The sequence below is a fragment of the Natator depressus genome, chromosome 3, assembly GCF_965152275.1.
Source record: "Natator depressus isolate rNatDep1 chromosome 3, rNatDep2.hap1, whole genome shotgun sequence".
NCBI classification, from domain to species: domain Eukaryota; kingdom Metazoa; phylum Chordata; order Testudines; family Cheloniidae; genus Natator; species Natator depressus.
This window is the reverse complement of record NC_134236.1, coordinates 114456010-114474044: the sequence shown is the minus strand read 5'-3', so window position 1 is coordinate 114474044 and position 18035 is coordinate 114456010. Positions and strand designations below refer to the sequence as shown.

The 18035-nt window shown below is 42.1% G+C and overlaps 1 protein-coding gene across 4 annotated transcripts in view; it reads right to left on the bottom strand.

Annotated features, from left to right (window-relative positions):
• Positions 1 to 18035, bottom strand: part of PLEKHG1 (pleckstrin homology and RhoGEF domain containing G1) — a 215895-nt gene that overhangs the window by 21623 nt on the left and 176237 nt on the right. For all 4 annotated transcript variants that reach the window (XM_074948609.1, XM_074948610.1, XM_074948611.1 and 1 more), the window contains 6 exons: positions 8233 to 8279; positions 7630 to 7780; positions 5450 to 5581; positions 2307 to 2489; positions 2115 to 2210; positions 1796 to 1882 (listed from right to left, as the gene is read on the bottom strand). In XM_074948609.1, coding sequence (XP_074804710.1) covers positions 1796 to 1882; positions 2115 to 2210; positions 2307 to 2489; positions 5450 to 5581; positions 7630 to 7780; positions 8233 to 8279 — 696 coding nt within the window. The remainder of the gene's footprint in view (positions 1 to 1795; positions 1883 to 2114; positions 2211 to 2306; positions 2490 to 5449; positions 5582 to 7629; positions 7781 to 8232; positions 8280 to 18035) is intronic.

Sequence of the window (18035 nt, the reverse complement as noted above, 5' to 3'; positions counted from 1 at the left end):
CTTGATGATGCGTTGGAGAGGTTTTAGTTGGGGGCTGAAGGTGATGGCTAGTGGAGTTCTGCTATTTTCTTTGTTGGGCCTGTCCTGTAGTAGGTGACTTCTGGGTACTCTTCTGGCTCTGTCCATCTGTTTCTTCACTTCAGCAGGTGGGTACTGTAGTTGTAAGAATGCTTGATAGAGATCTTGTAGGTGTTTGTCTCTGTCTGAGGGGTTGGAGCAAATGCGGTTGTATCGTAGAGCTTGGCTGTAGACAATGGATCGTGTGATCTGGATGAAAGCTGGAGGCATGTAGGTAGGCATAGCAGTCAGTATGTTTCCGGTATAGGGTGGTGTTTACGTGACCATCGCTTATTAGCACCGTAGTGTCCAGGAAGTGGATCTCTTGTGTGGACTGGTCCAGGCTGAGGTTGATGGTGGGATGGAAATTGTTGAAGTCATGGTGGAATTCCTCAAGGGCTTCTTTTCCATGGGTCCAGATGATGAAGGTGTCATCAGTATAGCGCAAGTAGAGTAGGGGCATTAGGGGACGAGAGCTGAGGAAGCGTTGTTCTAACTCAGCCATAAAAATGTTGGCATACTGTGGGGCCATGCGGGTACCCATAGCAGTGCCACTGATTTGAAGGTATACACTGTCCCCAAATGTGAAACAGTTATGGGTGAGGACAAAGTCACAAAGTTCAGCCACCAGGTTTGCCGTGACATTATCGGGGATACTGTTCCTGATGGCTTGTAGTCTATCTTTGTGTGGAATGTTGGTGTAGAGGGCTTCTACATCCATAGTGGCTAGGATGGTGTTTTCAGGAAGATCACCAATGGATTGTAGTTTCCTCAGGAAGTCAGTGGTGTCCCGAAGATAGCTAGGAGTGCTGGTAGCGTAGGGCCTGAGGAGGGAGTCTACATAGCCAGACAATCCATAAGTGTAAATTATTTCTCAGGGCTTCAAAGGGATAACTTTAAGATTACTCTTTGTGATACAAGCAACATGCTGTATTTGGGCAGGAGACTTGGGTAGAAAATGTTTTTAAAAATTCTATTAAGGACTAAATAGAGTTTAAGATTAATAAGTAGCTTGGTATAAAATGTATCTTATAGTGTGTGTTCAGTTTTCTATTATAATGTTCATTATATTACAAATATGGGACCATATCCTTCCATCAGTTTTTATGCAAAACTGACATTGACTCCAGTGGGTGTTCTACATACAATGACAAGATCAAGCCCATACCTTTTTTCTAAGGCCTTGTCATCAGCTGGTGTAGGCAATTCCAGAAATACATTGCTTGAGCTATACCAAGGTCACTGCACCAGTGCAAACCCCCAGAGCAGAAGTACTACACTAGCATAAAAAGTGACTTACATCAGTCCAGTTTACCCCAGTTTTAAACCAAGCTAAATTACACTGATGCAAGTCACTTTTTACACTGGTGCTGTGTACCTACACTACAGGTTTACTCTGGTGCAGCTACCCTGGTATAACTACAGGTGCAAAAGGACAAATCCCAGGGTAGACAGAGTATGACAAACCGATGAGATTCTAGGTTTCGTGTGCCAACTCCAGTAGATGTTTTTGCTGGAACTTTTCCCTTTCAGCTTTATGAATCGTCTGAAGATGTAAAAAAAATAAAATAAAAAAAAACAAAAAACATATTACCTGAATTCCATTTCATTCACATAGAGAGGACTTTCGATATCAAAAGCTGCTTCCAAATTGTCTTGTGACTGTCTGCTAATACAAGTGCCTTAAATAATACAAATATTATTATTAATACAAAGATTAGAGAGTTAGTTTATTTACCTTAGCAGGAATTTTAGCAGGGTGATTTTCTAGAATTAATCTCTTCAAGTGAAGAATCCAAAGGCGTTTATCTTGTTGTGATTTAGCCTGTTGTAAAATCATGAGATAGTCAAATTACTCATTACTGTAGCCACTCAGGGATGGGAGACTATAAATACAGGGGTGTACATGAGTTCCTAAGGGCAGAATCTGGCCCCCTGTTACCACAAATATTAGGGGAGATGGGCTTTAAATACAGAAAATTGGGTGAATGTTTTATTTGACATCATGTATAACAACATGTAAGGTTATGTTCAGAGCAGGGAGGTTTCTGTCATACCTGCACTGTGTGCTGCATCTTGGGGTTTTTGTAGTGGAAGACACTAAAGCTAAGTGGTTCCTTTGGTATTACTTCAACAAGCATGAGATTGCCACACTGTACAGAGAGAAGAGATAGTGAATCACAGAGGAGAGTATAAAGAAAGCTGGAAATTGGTTCAATCAGCACATTACAACGTGCTCCATGACATACCAATATATGAGCTTTGTATGTAAACATTTCTTCTCTCTTCTTTGTAATAAGCAGCAGTTTGTCAAAGAGGAACAAAGTGCGCTCATTTTTGGCTCGTTGAATGCGGAATGTTCCTTCTAAAACCAGCTCCCCATAGCTAGTGAGATCTGGCCCTTTCCAGTTAGTGAGTAAACTTTGTATCTCCTGAAACAGAGAAAACAATGCACCTTCTGAACAGTATTTTATTAAATGAGTTTTACATTCAAAGTATGATCTACTGAGGACATTAGGACATGTTCTATTTCAACTAGAGCTGAGTGAAATTTTTTGACAAAACACTTTTCTGTGAAAAATGAAAATGTACTGACACCAAAACATTTAGCAAATTCATGTTGACTTTGCTTAATTATTTTGGTAAAAAACCTAAGAAAATTCTGAAATTTTTATTTTCAAAATGAAATATTTTGAATTTTCAGTTCAAAGCAATTTTTAATTTCAAAATTATCTTTAATTTTAATTAAAAAAAACCAAAACATTTTTAAATGGTCAAAATTGAAATGAAATGGTTCAATTTTAACATAATGCATTTTGTTCAATCCAAAACTTACTTTATTTTATTTTTCTGTTCAATGAAAATTCATTTTCAGTTCAATCCAAAACAATTTTTGCCCCAATTTTTCAGAATTACCAGCAAACTGAAAAATCTGTTATTAGCTCAGTTCTATTGACAACCTATGTTTAACAATGTAAAATTCCCACGTGACGGCTGTTTAAGGGCCTATGTGAAAAGAGTTAGGGGTCTTCATGGTGGATGATAGGTGTCCACATTACAAAAACTACCATCACAATTAGTTGAATGGGCACCCTTGTTGCCATTCACAGCAGAGATGACAAGGACTGAAGTGCACGGAGATTGAATTCTGGCAATGTTGCTACCTTGCAGTACCATTACCTGTCCTGTGAAGAACTATAAAACTTCAGTTGCTAGGACTGTTTATCTAGCACTTCTCACCAGCACTAAAAATCACTAACTCTTTTTAGTTGCCCAATTTTGGTCCAATTTTTCTTAATATTCTTTCTCCATGTGGTTCTTGTTATTGGTGATTGGCCTAGCAGGGGTTAGATGTAGGCAACCTGGAGAATAAAAAAATAATTTACAAATATGGACTCCAGCTTGCGCTGCTCCCCAACCCAGTCTGAAATGGTCCAGATTTGGTGACCTTCTGGGAAGGCTGCAAAAGACATCTGTTTGACTGGGTCTGGGGAGAAAGCTGAGGGCATGCTTTCTAGATGATGGAAGGGGAGATGACTGGCTGAGTTTCTATTGAATTGATCATTCAATGTGGCTGAGATATATTTGTGTTGCTAATGGTATGTTTGGGTGACAACATAGTTATTATTTAAATAAAAATAATTAATACATACAAATAAACATAGGATAGCACAGTGATAGCCTTAAGAAAATGAAGCTCTACACTACTGCGCTCTCCTTTCCTTGTTTCTTCTAGTTCCTTGTTCTCCAACTCCATTGGCATAACTTCTATAAGCATGACATCTTACATGTCAGGTGCTAGTAACCCAGGATTAGACCCCACCAACACTGAGGACATTTTCAAAAAATTTCCAACCAAAGCTAGCACTGCTTTAACTCTGGTGGTGATAGCAATGTGGGGGAAAATGTCCCTATTACAGATATGACCCTATAGAATTATATTTCTGAGATAGCACGATTCTGTGGCCTGCGTTGTGGAGGAGGTCAGACTAGATGATCATAATGGTCCCTTCTGACCTTAATATCTATGAATCTATGAGCTATGAGCTTCTTTCAAATAGCACAGTGATTGCTGTACATCTGACAATACATTGAAGCAACATTTCTGGAATATACACAAGACTGTGATTAAAAAACACAATGAATGGAAAAGTTCCAATTTTATCACTTCTCTCTAGTAACTTGCACATCAGTTAAAGTGTACCCCAGAGATCAATTTATCCACTTTGGAAGAGAATTCATGCAGAAATGCAGCCATAGTAGCTGCAGAATTACAGACACTTCATTATATGATAGTACATAGAAGAGACATCGGTACCCATGTAGAACACAGAAATCAGGTTAGAATGACAAACTGAGACGAAAGGTTTTCTCCACTCCACATTTACCAGCTCAGACTGTAAATTATTAAACTAAGTTTTCCACAGCATCTAACCAACTTTATTGCCAAGTATTTCAGATATCAATATCCATATTTATGTCAGTGACTTAGGAAAGGTTACATGGACTCAGGGAAGACATTTTAAAATGAATGATCTTTTCTTCATTTATTTATATTCCCCAATTAACATACAAATATGGGATTTAGTGAGCGCCATCTCTGCTCAATACAAGAAACAAAGAATAACTTATAGATCACTTGAATGGGAGATGTCTCCTTCCCCATACCCCTGCTGGTTTCCTTAATACAATAGAAAGTGTATGCGACCCTTTGTGAGAAGGTCTGGAATCAGTGTAACTTTGAGAGGGAATGATGGTTCTTCAAAAACAAAGTCTGCGCAAGAAAATCTACTATAAATTACGGTGACTACCTAGGGTCACTCCCTTTTCAATAAATGCTTCATTGCAGAGTAGCTGGATTTTTTTTTTTATAAGGCATATTGCTGGCTCTGACCACGTCTCTGTATATTTTACACAGCAACTCATAGGCAGATACAGCCACACTTCAATAGCTAAGAGGAAGAGACAAAATAAGCAGTAAGATGAGAACTGTCTCAAACCAAACAAAATTAAGAAGGACAAAAGTCTGAAATAGGGAACCACAGGAGTTCTCAACAAAAATATGCCCTGTGGTTAAATAGTAGTGGTGTACAATGGAAGTGTCAGGACGACAGAAAAGTTATCTGTAATTCTGCAAACAAATATTTCACAGGATGCTGCATGTAAGAGAGAGTTCATTCTGAGGTTCTTCTGTAGCACCTATGACCAACATTTCTGAGTTCCAACAGACACACTCACAATATTCAACTGGAGTCTAGATATAGCAAATACAGGAACAAATTAAAACAGAGTAATAGAAAATGCTGATGGCGTATGTATTAACAGCAAAAGCAAGTCACATAGACAAGAGAAAAAGTTGCCAATAGCCCATGAAATCTCTTTGTGAACTCACCTGTAGCCTGATAGCATGTTCATGTTTCCTCTTCATGTCATTAATATGCCATGCCACTCTCTGCATTGTATCTATGGCATCTAGCACCACATCATAACCCTCAGTGTCCTTATCCAGGTGGTTTTCTATTTCCTAATGAAGAAACCAATAAGGAGCCAGTTATTTTCAGCCTGACTTTTCAAATCAGATGTAAGGTTGACAAGGCCTTTATTGTCTTGGCATCAAAATCCCTGAATCCAGTATTGCTTCCTCTGATATTAGTGTGTTATTGTCACCAATTCGGGCTAGGCACAATTGGCAAGGCAAAGCCTTACAGCCTGTAATACCACTGCTGATGCAAATGCACACACTAGCAGAATGAGATTTGAGCCACCAACACAGTATGTGTTAATATACACATACGTACACACAAGTGACCATTCACCCCTAATTGGGCAGGACAGTCCCAAAATGTACATTTCAAGTCCCAGTCCTGGGCTGAATGACTCCGGAACAGCATTTGTCCCAGATTCCCTGAGCACTGCTCTGTACCTGCCCAAGACTCAGGGTGGGAAAGTGTGTGTGGGGGGGGGAGGGGGGGACACCACCAGTAGCGTTACCACCTTTGAAATGCAAAAAAAATGCTCCCCACCCACCCGGTAAGCTCACCGCAACTCCAATCCCCAACCATAAGGCAACTCCGCAGCCGCAGCCACCCCCACCCCCCACTTCAACATCCACTTATAGTATCTAGAGAGAGAACACATATAGATAAGATTGATAACATTGTGATGTGCTTCCATACGGTCGGGCAGACAGCTGCTGTTATTTTCAGCAGTTCTGATCTGCTATCACTTAAACTGTGGAAGTGGGAACTCTGCAGCGTCTTTAGCTGGAATTTAACATTAGATATTCCAGTGTAGTGTGCTAATAACGCAAATCTTTAGACTCACATAAAAAAAACCTGGCAGATTAAATTATTTTTCTGGCAACTGGCAAATTCATAAAAAAAAAAACAACCAGCCAGGGTGGTCAAATACTGGGCCAGATGGTAACCCTTGGTGCCAGCCTCTTCCCGGTGGGGGGGGGAAGGGGGATGGGGGAAGAAGGGAGCCTCCCCCGTCACCATGGGGCCCTGCCCCCTACTCTTCCTCTTCCTCCCAAGGCCCTGCCCCTAGCTAGGCCAGAAGTCAGAACCAGGCAGTAGTAAGATCTGCCCAGAGAGCCCCAGACCCTCCACCTGCCCCGGGGGAAAGGGGGAGGAAGGAGGACACGGGCTGCTCTTGGACACCCCAGTCCCCCACCCAGGGCAGGTGGAGGGTCTGGGGCTTCCCTACGCGGTTCTTACCACAGCCTGGCTCCATCTCCATCTCCTGGCCTACGCAGGGGCAGGGCCTCAGGGTGAAGAGGAGGAGCAGGAGGCGAAGCCACAAGGAGGGGCAGGACTCCTGCACGTGTCCCATTTTTGCATTTTGAAAAGGTGGTCACCTTACCACCGACCCCCACGCTGCCCCTTTCTAGGCCAATGCTCATTTGATTTCTGAAAACAAATGGGTGTATGTACCCTGCCTACAGAAACTTGATTACATACAGCATTAGTCTGGGGTGGGGCAGAAGGGATTCACCAGATACTTTTAAATCTCTCTGTCTTTACTTTTAATTAATTAATATGATCTTGTAACAGAAACATATGTGGAAAATGTTAAAGCAGGAATTTCTGAGAATGTTCTGAATTCAGTCCAGTGGCTATAGCAATGATTCCTGCTTCCCCAATCATTACTCCTCACAAAAATACAAATAAATCATGTTTATAAGTATTTATCTTCCCTTCTAACCGCCCCCAGCATTTGGACATGGAGAAAAAGAACTTTTTCATCAGAAAGAAATTTTTGCACAAAATTGCTTACTCCTGACAGCAAGACACTCCCAAGCAAGATTGGAATTACAGACCGGAAAAAATCTAATTATTTGGATGCATTAACCTATTCAGTGTGTCTAAAATAATTACCATATGCTCCTCACTCAAAATATATTTATATATTGTCAAGAGATTAGAGACAGAAAATGCTTCCACATGTAAAAAGTTGAACAACAAAAGAATACATATCTTTAAAAAATCTAGAACCTCCCGGTGTAGTAATACTGCAGGGAGGTGGAGGCACAGCAGTGCTAGATAGATATGTTTTTGTGTGGGCACTTACATGCAAAAGCAGGTGGTACTTTAAGATTCGTTGGACAGGTTTTAAAAGATATGATCCCAGAGGCAGAGAGTGTTGTAAAGCTTCTTGCCGTTCTCTGAAGAACTTGGCCAGTGTCTTGTTCCTCATGCATTCTGTTAGCACAGCCACCGATCTGAAAACATATAATAAATCTCCTTAAAGATATGCTGTTTCTGTATCTATGTACCCTTCCTTCCCCCTACTGGGAATATAAAATTCCTGCCAATCATGAAATTCCTGTATTAGTTTTGAGCCCAATCCTACTTTCCTTTCATATGCAGAACTCTTTTTGGAATTTACATTGCAGAATAAGGTCCTGATTTTATTAGTAGTAGAGGCTGATGGGGATTTATAAAATAAAATAATAATAATAATAATAATCCCTTAGGATAATCTTTTCACTTAGGATAAAACTTTTCACTTTTTGTATCATCATGAGTTGAAAGAAAAAAAAGTAAATAACCACCTTTGTGTATATGAAAAAAATATTTTTGCTTGTATTTTAAGTGTATTCTTTACTTATACACCTTCCAACAAGGGACAACGCAGGAAGAAAAGGCAAAAAAAGGAACAAAATATTCCTACCTTGGATAATTGGTGCAGTACTGTGTATATATGTGAAAATCTTCACTCTATGTGTAGGGAGGAAAGATTATTGAATAATCAGATTTTATCAAAACTATCTACAAACAGTAGGATCAATGCACATTTTTCATTTGACAATGTAAATTCAACCATATTGTTGCCACTTATTACACTAATATTATCCCCACCTTACAAAGTGTTTAAGGTTGTTCCTTGGCTACTCCTTTCTGCCCAAATCCTAACTGGATGCCTGTTTTCACATCACTCCACATCCTTGGAACAACCTCCCCTGAAACATCTGCCCATCTTCCTTTCCCAGTCTTCCAAAAACTCTAAATTCAGCTATTGAACAAGCCTTGGAGTGAAAAGAAACAAACCACACTCTTTTTCTCTGTTTACTGTTCTTTATTTACTGACTTGCATGTTAAGGGTCCTATCCCATGAAGTGCTGAATTCCTTCTGTAGGCATGTGGACTGTCCTCAACTCCCACTCAAGGCATCTAGCACCTTGCAGGATCAGATTCAAACTCTTTGGGTATAGGGAACCTTATTGGTTTGGCATGTAAATATGCCACACACATAACAGTGCTATATAAATAACAGAAGTACTTGTGGCACCTTAGAGACTAATAAATTTATTTGAGCATAAGCTTTTGTGGGCTACAGCCTACTTCATCAGATGCATAGAATGGAACATAGAAGAAGAAGATATATACACATACAGAGAACATGATACTGGACTAGATGGACCATTGGTCTGACCCAGAACGGTCATTCTTATGTTCTTAAGCAATTAACTTCTGAATTTCCTGACTAATGAATCTTTTATTTTGACCTTGACATCTTTGTCACTACCTTAAAATTATTTTGCTGGTTTTATATTTTTTAAATTTAATTTTTTTTCTTTACATAAAGAAAAGACAGAAAGGAATAACTTGCATGCATGTGTGCACTTGTAGAGTTAAGGACATGTTGAGTATGCAGTTTTCAGACTGTCATAAGTAATTTCACATTTGAGCAGAGACTAAGCATGGAAAATATTAGCCACAAAGGTGGGTGTTTCAGAAAATTGTGTGTGTATGAAAACAGGAAGTTACCATTGAAGCTGTTTTCTAACTAACTTTAGTGGGGTTACCTGGCACCCATTGAAAAATGCAATTTCATAATAGCTTTTTGTATCAGTTGGGTTCTAGGTGCCAGAGCCTGGTTTCCCTTGCATTCCTGCTTGCTCCAAAACTTCCCCCCTACTTATCATCACTTTATTTTGCATGGGACCTTAAAAACAACATTCTTTTTTTGCATTTTGATGTGATGTATGACTGTCACCCTCTATCCCATGTTATTGGTGTGCAATTTATGCAGTGTTTTGGCATCCTGAGGATGAAAAAAAAAGTGTTGGGTAACTATAAAATATTTTTGAAGCAATCACTCTCCCCATCCTTGTGATTACAGGACTTAACCCTTGAATCGTAAACAAGACACCCAGATTCCACTACAGATATCTTCATAAGCTGTTCTGACACAATGCAACACAATCACCATGCCCCGGGAGTGGTTCTTTTTGAGCAGTTATAGCTTATTAATGCAAAAACCAAATATCTGTGCTGAAAGAAAGTCACAATTGTAATATTTAGAGTCCTAAGAACAGCGTCACTTCAGCAGAGGGCTCTCAGGGGATAAATGGGTTTTAGAATGGTCATTGGACAGAACGAGCACACTCAGTTGCCTGTCTTCCCAGCCACACTTCCTTCAGTTACTTCTCTCTTCCCCTCTCACCTCTTCCAGTCTCTTTCACTATAAACTAGCGTGTGCCACCTTTACTCCCACTGAGTAGTATGTTACTTCACAAGTAGCCCCAATGAATCCATTGGAGCTATTTGTAAATTTAGGGACTACTCACCATGATAGAAGGGTGGTGCATTTTGGCCCTATATGTGGAGTCAATTTTGGGGACAGCCCAGTAATTATTTCAGCTTTTATCAGTTGATTTTAATGTCTTTTTTAAAAAAATCCTAATTCCAGGCCAAATTTCTCCAGGGGAATATATTTCTCACAGGACTCATTTGTTCACTAATGTGCTATGATCTGGTATTTCCTTCTAAATACCCCACATCTCTGTTACTGATCTTTGGTTTGGTCTTGACATAGATATAGTTCAATAATTTATTTTAGTCTTTCATGCTTGGACTAATTTTGCTGTTACTGCTAGTTTTCATGGTGGTTTACATATGCCCTGTATCCACACCCAGAGACAATGAGCTTGTGTCATAACCTATTAACGTACATGCTTGGAATTAACAGCTAAGGGTAAAAACCATCTCAGCTAAAAACTAGGAATCAACCCAACCTCAGCCTGTAGCAGACATTACACTGAATAGTTGCTTAAGAAAATTATAATCAATCTAGCTATCACTCTCATTAAGTCAGGAGTGCTATAAAGACAATAAATATGATGAAATTCAGTATCAATTAAAGACAGACAACTACAATACAAAAAATATCAAATGCAAGTAGGAAAAGGCAAAATATAACAAGAAATCCTACAATATTATAAGTATAGTATATTCCCATGGCCACTTAATCATAACATACAATTTATAAACATCACCACATGACTTACGTACAGCACATAACCTTTTCTGGGACCAGTAATTCATAATGCTTCTCTTCTGTTCAACTGAGAAGAAGGGCTTTAAACTAGGACATGAGGGGAAGACGTTTGAGAGAGATTTGTGGAAGCTTCATGCCTCCCTTCAATAAATAGGAGCAGGAAAATCAGCTAAATTAAAATATAGTAAGGGATAATGGAACACCACAAGGTAGAAAACTGGGTGAAATCTGAGGAAAATGACTGCAATACTTGTATATGAATGCAAGGAGTCTGGGCAATAAAATGGAGGAACTGGAACTATTGGTGCAGGAGGTCAAACCAGCTATCATAGGGATTACAGAAACATGGTGGAATAGCACACTCATGCCTCGAACACAGATAGTGAAGAGTATGTGCTGGAATAAAGGGTAAAGATGGTGGGATAGTTTTATACATCAATGAAGCAATACATTGTAAAGAAATATGAAGTGATAGAATGGACAAAACAGAATCTGTTTGGGTCAAAAACACTCTGGGGAAGGATTGTAAAAGATGTCCTTTGGGATAGTGTTGAGGGATCTGCTATAGACTCCCAGTGTCAGACTGATATGGATAGTGATCTCTCTAATATAATTAGAGAGATAAATACTTTTGGGATGTGCGTAATAATGAGAGACCAACGTCCCAGATATAGATTAGAGAATAAATACCACTAACGTTGGTATGGCCCAGTTGTTCCTGGATGTGATAGATGACAGTTTTCTTTATCAAATCATCACTGAATCAACAAGAGGTGGATGCAATTTTAAACTAGTAAGTAGTGAGAACTTTATGGAAGAGCTGGTTATAAGAAATCTCCTTGGATTGAGTGATCATGAGTTGATTCAGTTTAAATTAAATGGAAGGATAATCAAAACCAGTGTTATGCAGCTGTGAAAAAGGCAAATGCAATCCTAGAATGTATTAGGTGAGGCATTTCCAACAGAGACAGAGGAAGTGTTAATGCTATTATACAAATAATTGGTAGGACCTCATGTGGAAAACTGTGTACAGTCCTGGTTTTCAGGGTAAAATTCTGCTTTGGGCAGATAGGGTTGTCTGTTTTTTAAATAATAATAAATTTTAGTCTCACTATAAGGAAGGACAAACCTATATATTTAAAATAAAAATAAATTTTAAATAAATTAATGACAAAATAAAAATTATCTGCTTATCTAGCGAGATACCACAGAAAATTCTTACACATTCAACATTTTAAAGTCTTTTTAAAAATAGTGGCATGTACACTGTTGCCCTCGGAATTGGGCCAGACTGTACACTTTATACTCAAGGTACCTTTGGATTCACAAATGCATTTCATCACAACTAGGGCAGTATCATAACTGCATTAGATTTTAATAAGCTAGGTAAGCAGAAAGGCCAGTAGATAGTGAACCGTGAACATTTTATCTCCAGTATGGTATAATTTAGACTCATTCAAAGCTATAAATCTATCAGTCAACATCATATACTTTCCTAAATCAGTTGCAGAATTCCTTTTGATGTTTGCAAGAGCTAAACATATGGATGGAGGTCAGACTATGGGCATAAATCTGCAATTTATAGTATGCAACAATCCCGAATTCTTAGAAACATTAACATCTTATAGTGTTAAAAGCAAAGCAACCATACTATATAAACTTTCCTAGAATTTACTTATCTATTTTTAGACATGAATGTGCCTTTCAACAAGGCTCATAGCACACGTACAAAATTTAGTGAAAAATAAAATCTACCTCACTTCAGAGCTAAAGAAAGAGAACATGACCTACGAATAATCAAATCAAATCCCCTTATATTATGACCTGGTACTCATCCTCTCTCCCGCCCCCCATTTCCCCTTGCAAGAAGTCCCTGAGAGATCAGACGGCTTTGCACTGCACTTCTGAAGCCAAAATAATCAAACTCCCTGGACCTGCTTGGGATGAAAATCTCAGAGTTGAATGTTCCTCCACTGAGACTGCTTGGGTACCTGTCTCTCTACATTTACAGTAAAGACCTGTTAGCTCAAATGCCTCAGCTGATATCATCTGCTTTATAACAGATTCTAGGGAGAGGGTTGTACTACCAGGGTATGTCTTCATGACAGAGTTAGTCCGAGTTAGCCTAGCTCAGGTGGAACATTCCCACTGCAAAGTGCTACTCGTACCAGACCCATCTAACTGGGATGTATTTCTAGTGCAATATCCCATGGTTCTTAGCAGTGCATTAAACTGGGCCGCTCTAGTCATTTGCCAGGTGCTCAGTCTCTCTAACCTAGCAGGGAGCTGCTGTCCATGCCAGTGACACGAGAACAATACTTTATGTAAATAACTTCCAAGGAAAGTTACTCATTACTAAAACAGACTGTTCTGAAGGTGAAAGCAAACAGAATTGGGCAGCAAGAACTTTTAATGAGAATCTCCCTAAGGAATTCAGTCTGCAAACCACAGTGATTCATAGAGCACCTGAGTGACTTTCCTGCCTCTGTTTCTTTTCTGCCCACTAAACAAAAATGTCATTTGGGATACATTTCCCCAATGTATTTCTTACTGATAGACAAGGTGAGTGAGGTGATATCTTTTATTATATTAACTTCTGTTGGTGAGAAAGACAAGCTTTTCAACTACCACGGAGCTCTTCTTCAGATCTTACTGGTGTCACGCCACAGCTTTACCAGAAGGGGATGCCAGGTTTTGGCCAGGTTTTGACAGCATGGCAGAGGGATTTCTTGGACAGTATCTATGTGCAAATGTTGTGAAAGTGAAGCAAAAATGGAGCAGACAAACGTGGGGTTAAAATGCAGTACAAATGAAGGGAGCAGTTAGACAAGAAAATACAGCCCATATAGAACTGTGGGATAGGACTGGAGGACTAACTGCACCCAGGTTTGATTAGCCTGTGTTCTTGCTGCAAAACAAGTAGGTTGCCAGCCCGGGCTGAAGTGAAACCCAAGTTAAATCATGTACCCTGAGCCATGCCTGTTAGCTTGGGCTTAAAGCACCCTCAAGGTCGGGTTAGATGTTTTTCTGTGTGGATGGAAGGGAGGCACCTGGGCTACAGCCCAGGCTAACTTTGCAGTGAAGACATAACCATCCCACACACCCCCTCCCCCCCATAACCCAGAGCCCAAACCACAAAGACTAAACTTAACACTTTGCATTGCACACAGAAATAGTTAGGAAGCCAGCAAAGTAATGAAATAATGTGTTTCTGTGAATATTTTAAACCAGAGGAATCCCACTACTGGGGAACCTACACAGCGGCTAACTAACTGGACTATATCCCTTACAGAGTTCTGCCTCAAAAACAGTCAAAATAATATTTTACTGAAAAGATCTCAATTCCAACAAAACTACATTTTTTTCATTGGCCGCACTGAGGATTGTTAGTAAAGACGCAAGTACGAAATAAAAGTCAGTAGTACCTTGCCACGGTGTCCAGTTCAAACAACAGTTGGCTAACAGACATCTCTTGAGCACCTCCACTGGAAAAGGCAGATATATTAGTCCCAGATTAAGGAGATCCCTTTTCCCTGGGTAAGGTGACAGGGGCTGTTCCAGAACAAGCAGGAACTTGCTGGAACCAGTTAAGGCAGGCAGGCTAATTAGGACACCTGGAGCCAATTAAGAAAAAGCTGCTAGAATCAATTAGGGCAGGCTGGCTAATCAGGGCACCTGGGTTTAAAAAGGACCTCACTTCAGTTTGGGAGAGGCGTGTGAGGAGCTGGGAGTGAGAGGATGTGCTACTGGAGGACTAAGGATTACAAGTGTTATCAGACACTGGGAGAAAGGTGGTGTTGGGAGGAGGCCATGGGGAAGTAGTCCAGGGAGCTGTAGCGGTTACAGGAGGCACTCTAGACAGCTGCAATCCACAGGGCCCTGGGCTGGAACCTGGAGTAGAGGATGGGCCCGGGTTCCCCCCAAACCTCCCAACTCCTGATCAGACACAGGAGGAGTTGACCTGGACTGTGGGTTCCACCAGAGGGGAGGTCTCTGGGCTGTTCCCCGACCTACATGGTGGATCAGCAGAGACTGCAGGGGTTGTTCTTCTCTTTTTCCCCATGCTGCCAGTGATGAGGTTATCTATGGCTGTGAATCTCTGAGGCAAGCAAATCTGCCAATAAGCGCAGGACTCACCAAGGTAGAGGAGGAACTTTGTCACAACTGGTGTCAGGGGTGGGATTTGGTGTGCACAGCGCGGTGGACGAAGGAGGGTGTTGTTTTAAAAAAAAAAAAAAAAAAGGAGAGGGTTTATTTTTTTTTTTTAACCACAATGGAAGACGTAGTGCAGGCACTGATACAAGCCACAGCTGCCCAGGAGGAGGCTACCCGTGTCCAGGCAGCTGCCCAACAGGAGGCGGTTCGGCTGTAGCATGAGACCAATCGCTTGTTGATGGACCAGGCCGCTCAAGACCGTACTATGTTGCGGGAACCGGTAAACCAAGTGAAGGCCCTTACAGAGATGAACCATGGCCATGATGGGACGCAGATCAGACGGGCCAGCAATTGCCTGCAGGAAATGACACGGGAGGATGACATAGAGGCATACCTCCTAGCCTTTGAGAGGACAGCCCTGCGGGAGGTTTGGCCTCGAGATCAGTGGTCTGGCATCCTCAACCCATTCCTGTGTGGGGAGGCCCAGAAGGCCTACTATGATCTGTTTGAAGAGGCTGCGGCAGACTACCCCCAGCTGAAAGCAGAGATCCTGGCCAGATCTGGGGTAACGACTGCAGTGCAGGCCCACCGGTATCACGAGTGGAGGTATCAGGAAAACAAAACCCCACGGTCCCAATTATATGACCTCATCCATCTCGCACGAAAGTGGTTGTGAACTGAGTCCTGGAGTCTGGAAGAAATGCTAGAGGTTCTGGTCACCAACCGATACATGAGGGAACTACCGCCAGAACTTCGCGCCTGGGTAAGCCAGAACGAACCCTCCACTTACGACAAGGTTGTCGCACTGGTAGAGAGGCGAAGGATGGCGAGGGAGCTGATCCGACCAGTTAAGGAAGAGGCATCCCGGATTAAACTAGCAGCACCACGCCCTAGAGCTCAGAAGACTGGGCCACCAGGAGGGCCTAGGTGGAAAAAGAGAGGGGCTGAAGGCCCACCAGAGGCCACAAAGAGTCAGAGCACGGAGGGGGAAGAGGATCATGATATTAGACTGCCCAAACCAAGAGACTGGGAAATGCCTAGGGCCCCATACAGATATTACGCCTGCGGGGAGTGGGGACACATAGCTGCACAGTGTCCCAATGCCGAGGAGCCTATGCAGTGCAACTTGGGGAACTGGGCAGACCCATGCTCCCTAATCCACCTTGTGGGGTCTCACTAACCCCACATATGTACCCCAGACCAGTGAAACTAAATGGGGTAGAGACCACGGCACTGATTGATTCGGGAAGTGCTATCACACTTATCTCTGGGAAGCTCGTGAAGTGTAGTCAGCTGCTGCAGGCTAAACGTACGGGGATAACGTGTCCATGGGACAGTTAGTTACTACCCCATCATCCCAGTAAAAATCGAGATCCAAGGGAACACTACTGAGGTAGCAGCAGGTGTCGTCCCTAAACTCCCATACCCAGTACTCATAGGGAGGGACTTCCCAGGATTTGGAGACTTACTCCCAGTAGGGGGATTGGAGAAAGAGGGGAACCCTGAAATTAGTGAGGCATTCACAGTAGATTGTCAACCCCCAGTCTTCTCTGAAATATCCCCAGATTTGTTCTCCACTCCCAGACAGGGTAGAAAGATGAAAAGGGAAAGAAGGGTAGCTAAGGCCTTGAGAATCCGAATACTGACCCAAAGCCAGAGGGTCGCTCTCGTAGGTAGGCAGACCCAAGCAGCTGAAAAGGAGGCCGCCCAGGAGGAAGAAGCACCCGAGTCTGACTCCCACCCTAACACCTCTGAACCAGCAGAGGCAACAGAGACCGGCCCCTTAGATGTTGGGCAGATTAGCCCCAGGAGAGGAAATTTTGGACGGGACCAGGCTGAAGACCCAAGGTATGACAACATTAGGAAGGAAGTGACCGAAATAGATGGGGTCCCCGTGGAAGGGAAAACCCAGGGACCAGGACCCTACTTCAGAATGAAGGATCTCTTGTACTGGGTTGCACCAGTACAGGGGCAGAAGGTACAGAGTCTAGTACCTCAAAAACACCAGAACACTGTATTAAATCTTGCCCATAGTCATCTTTTTGGGGGGCATTTGGGGGTAGAGAAGACCCTGGCACGAGTCCTACGATGATTCTTCTGGCCCGGAGTACATGAAGAAGTGCAGAGGTACTGTGCGTCCTGCCCAGAGTGTCAGCTGCACAGTCTCCGTCTCCACTTGAGGGCACCCTTAGTACCCCTTCCCATCATAGAGCGAATAGCCATGGATCTAGTGGGCCTTTGGTAGCCCCACTTGGGTAAAGATCCCCACCAGCTCTTTGGCTATCATTTTAGAGGCCGCGTTCCACAGGGGGACGGCTTCTGGGTAGCGAGTAGCATAGTCCAAAACAACCAGTATATATTGGTGGCCCTGAGTCGTCTTCTCAGAAGTCGTCTTGGAGAAGATGACTCAGGGCCACCAATATATACTGGTTGTTTTGGACTATGCTACTCGCTACCCAGAAGCCATCCCCCTGTGGAACGCGGCCTCTAAAATGATAGCCAAAGAGCTGGTGGGGATCTTTATCCAAGTGGGGCTACCAAAGGAGATATGAACAGACCAAGGAACCATACTTATGTCAAAGCTAATGAAGGACCTCTGTACGCTGCTCCATATATATACCCTGAGAACTTCAGTCTGTCATCCACAGACCGATGGGCTGGTAGAAAGATTTAACCGAAACTTCAAGGCTATGATAAGGAAGGTGGTAAGTCGGGATGGGAAGGATTGGGACACCCTACTCCCTTACCTTATGTTCGCCATCTGGGAGGTACCTCAGGCCTCAACTGGGTTTTCTCCCTTTGAGTTATTATATGGGCATCATCCCTGTGGCATACTAGATATCGCCAAAGAGATCTGGGAAGAAGAACCCAATGAGGGGAGAAATATAATTGAACATATATTGCAGATGCGAGACTGGATAGCCCAGGTCACCCCTATTGTACAGGAACATTTAGAAAAGACGCAGGAGGCTCAGCAAACTCATTACAATCGCCAGGCAAAAGTCCGACAGTTCCAACCAGGGGATCGGGTGATGGTG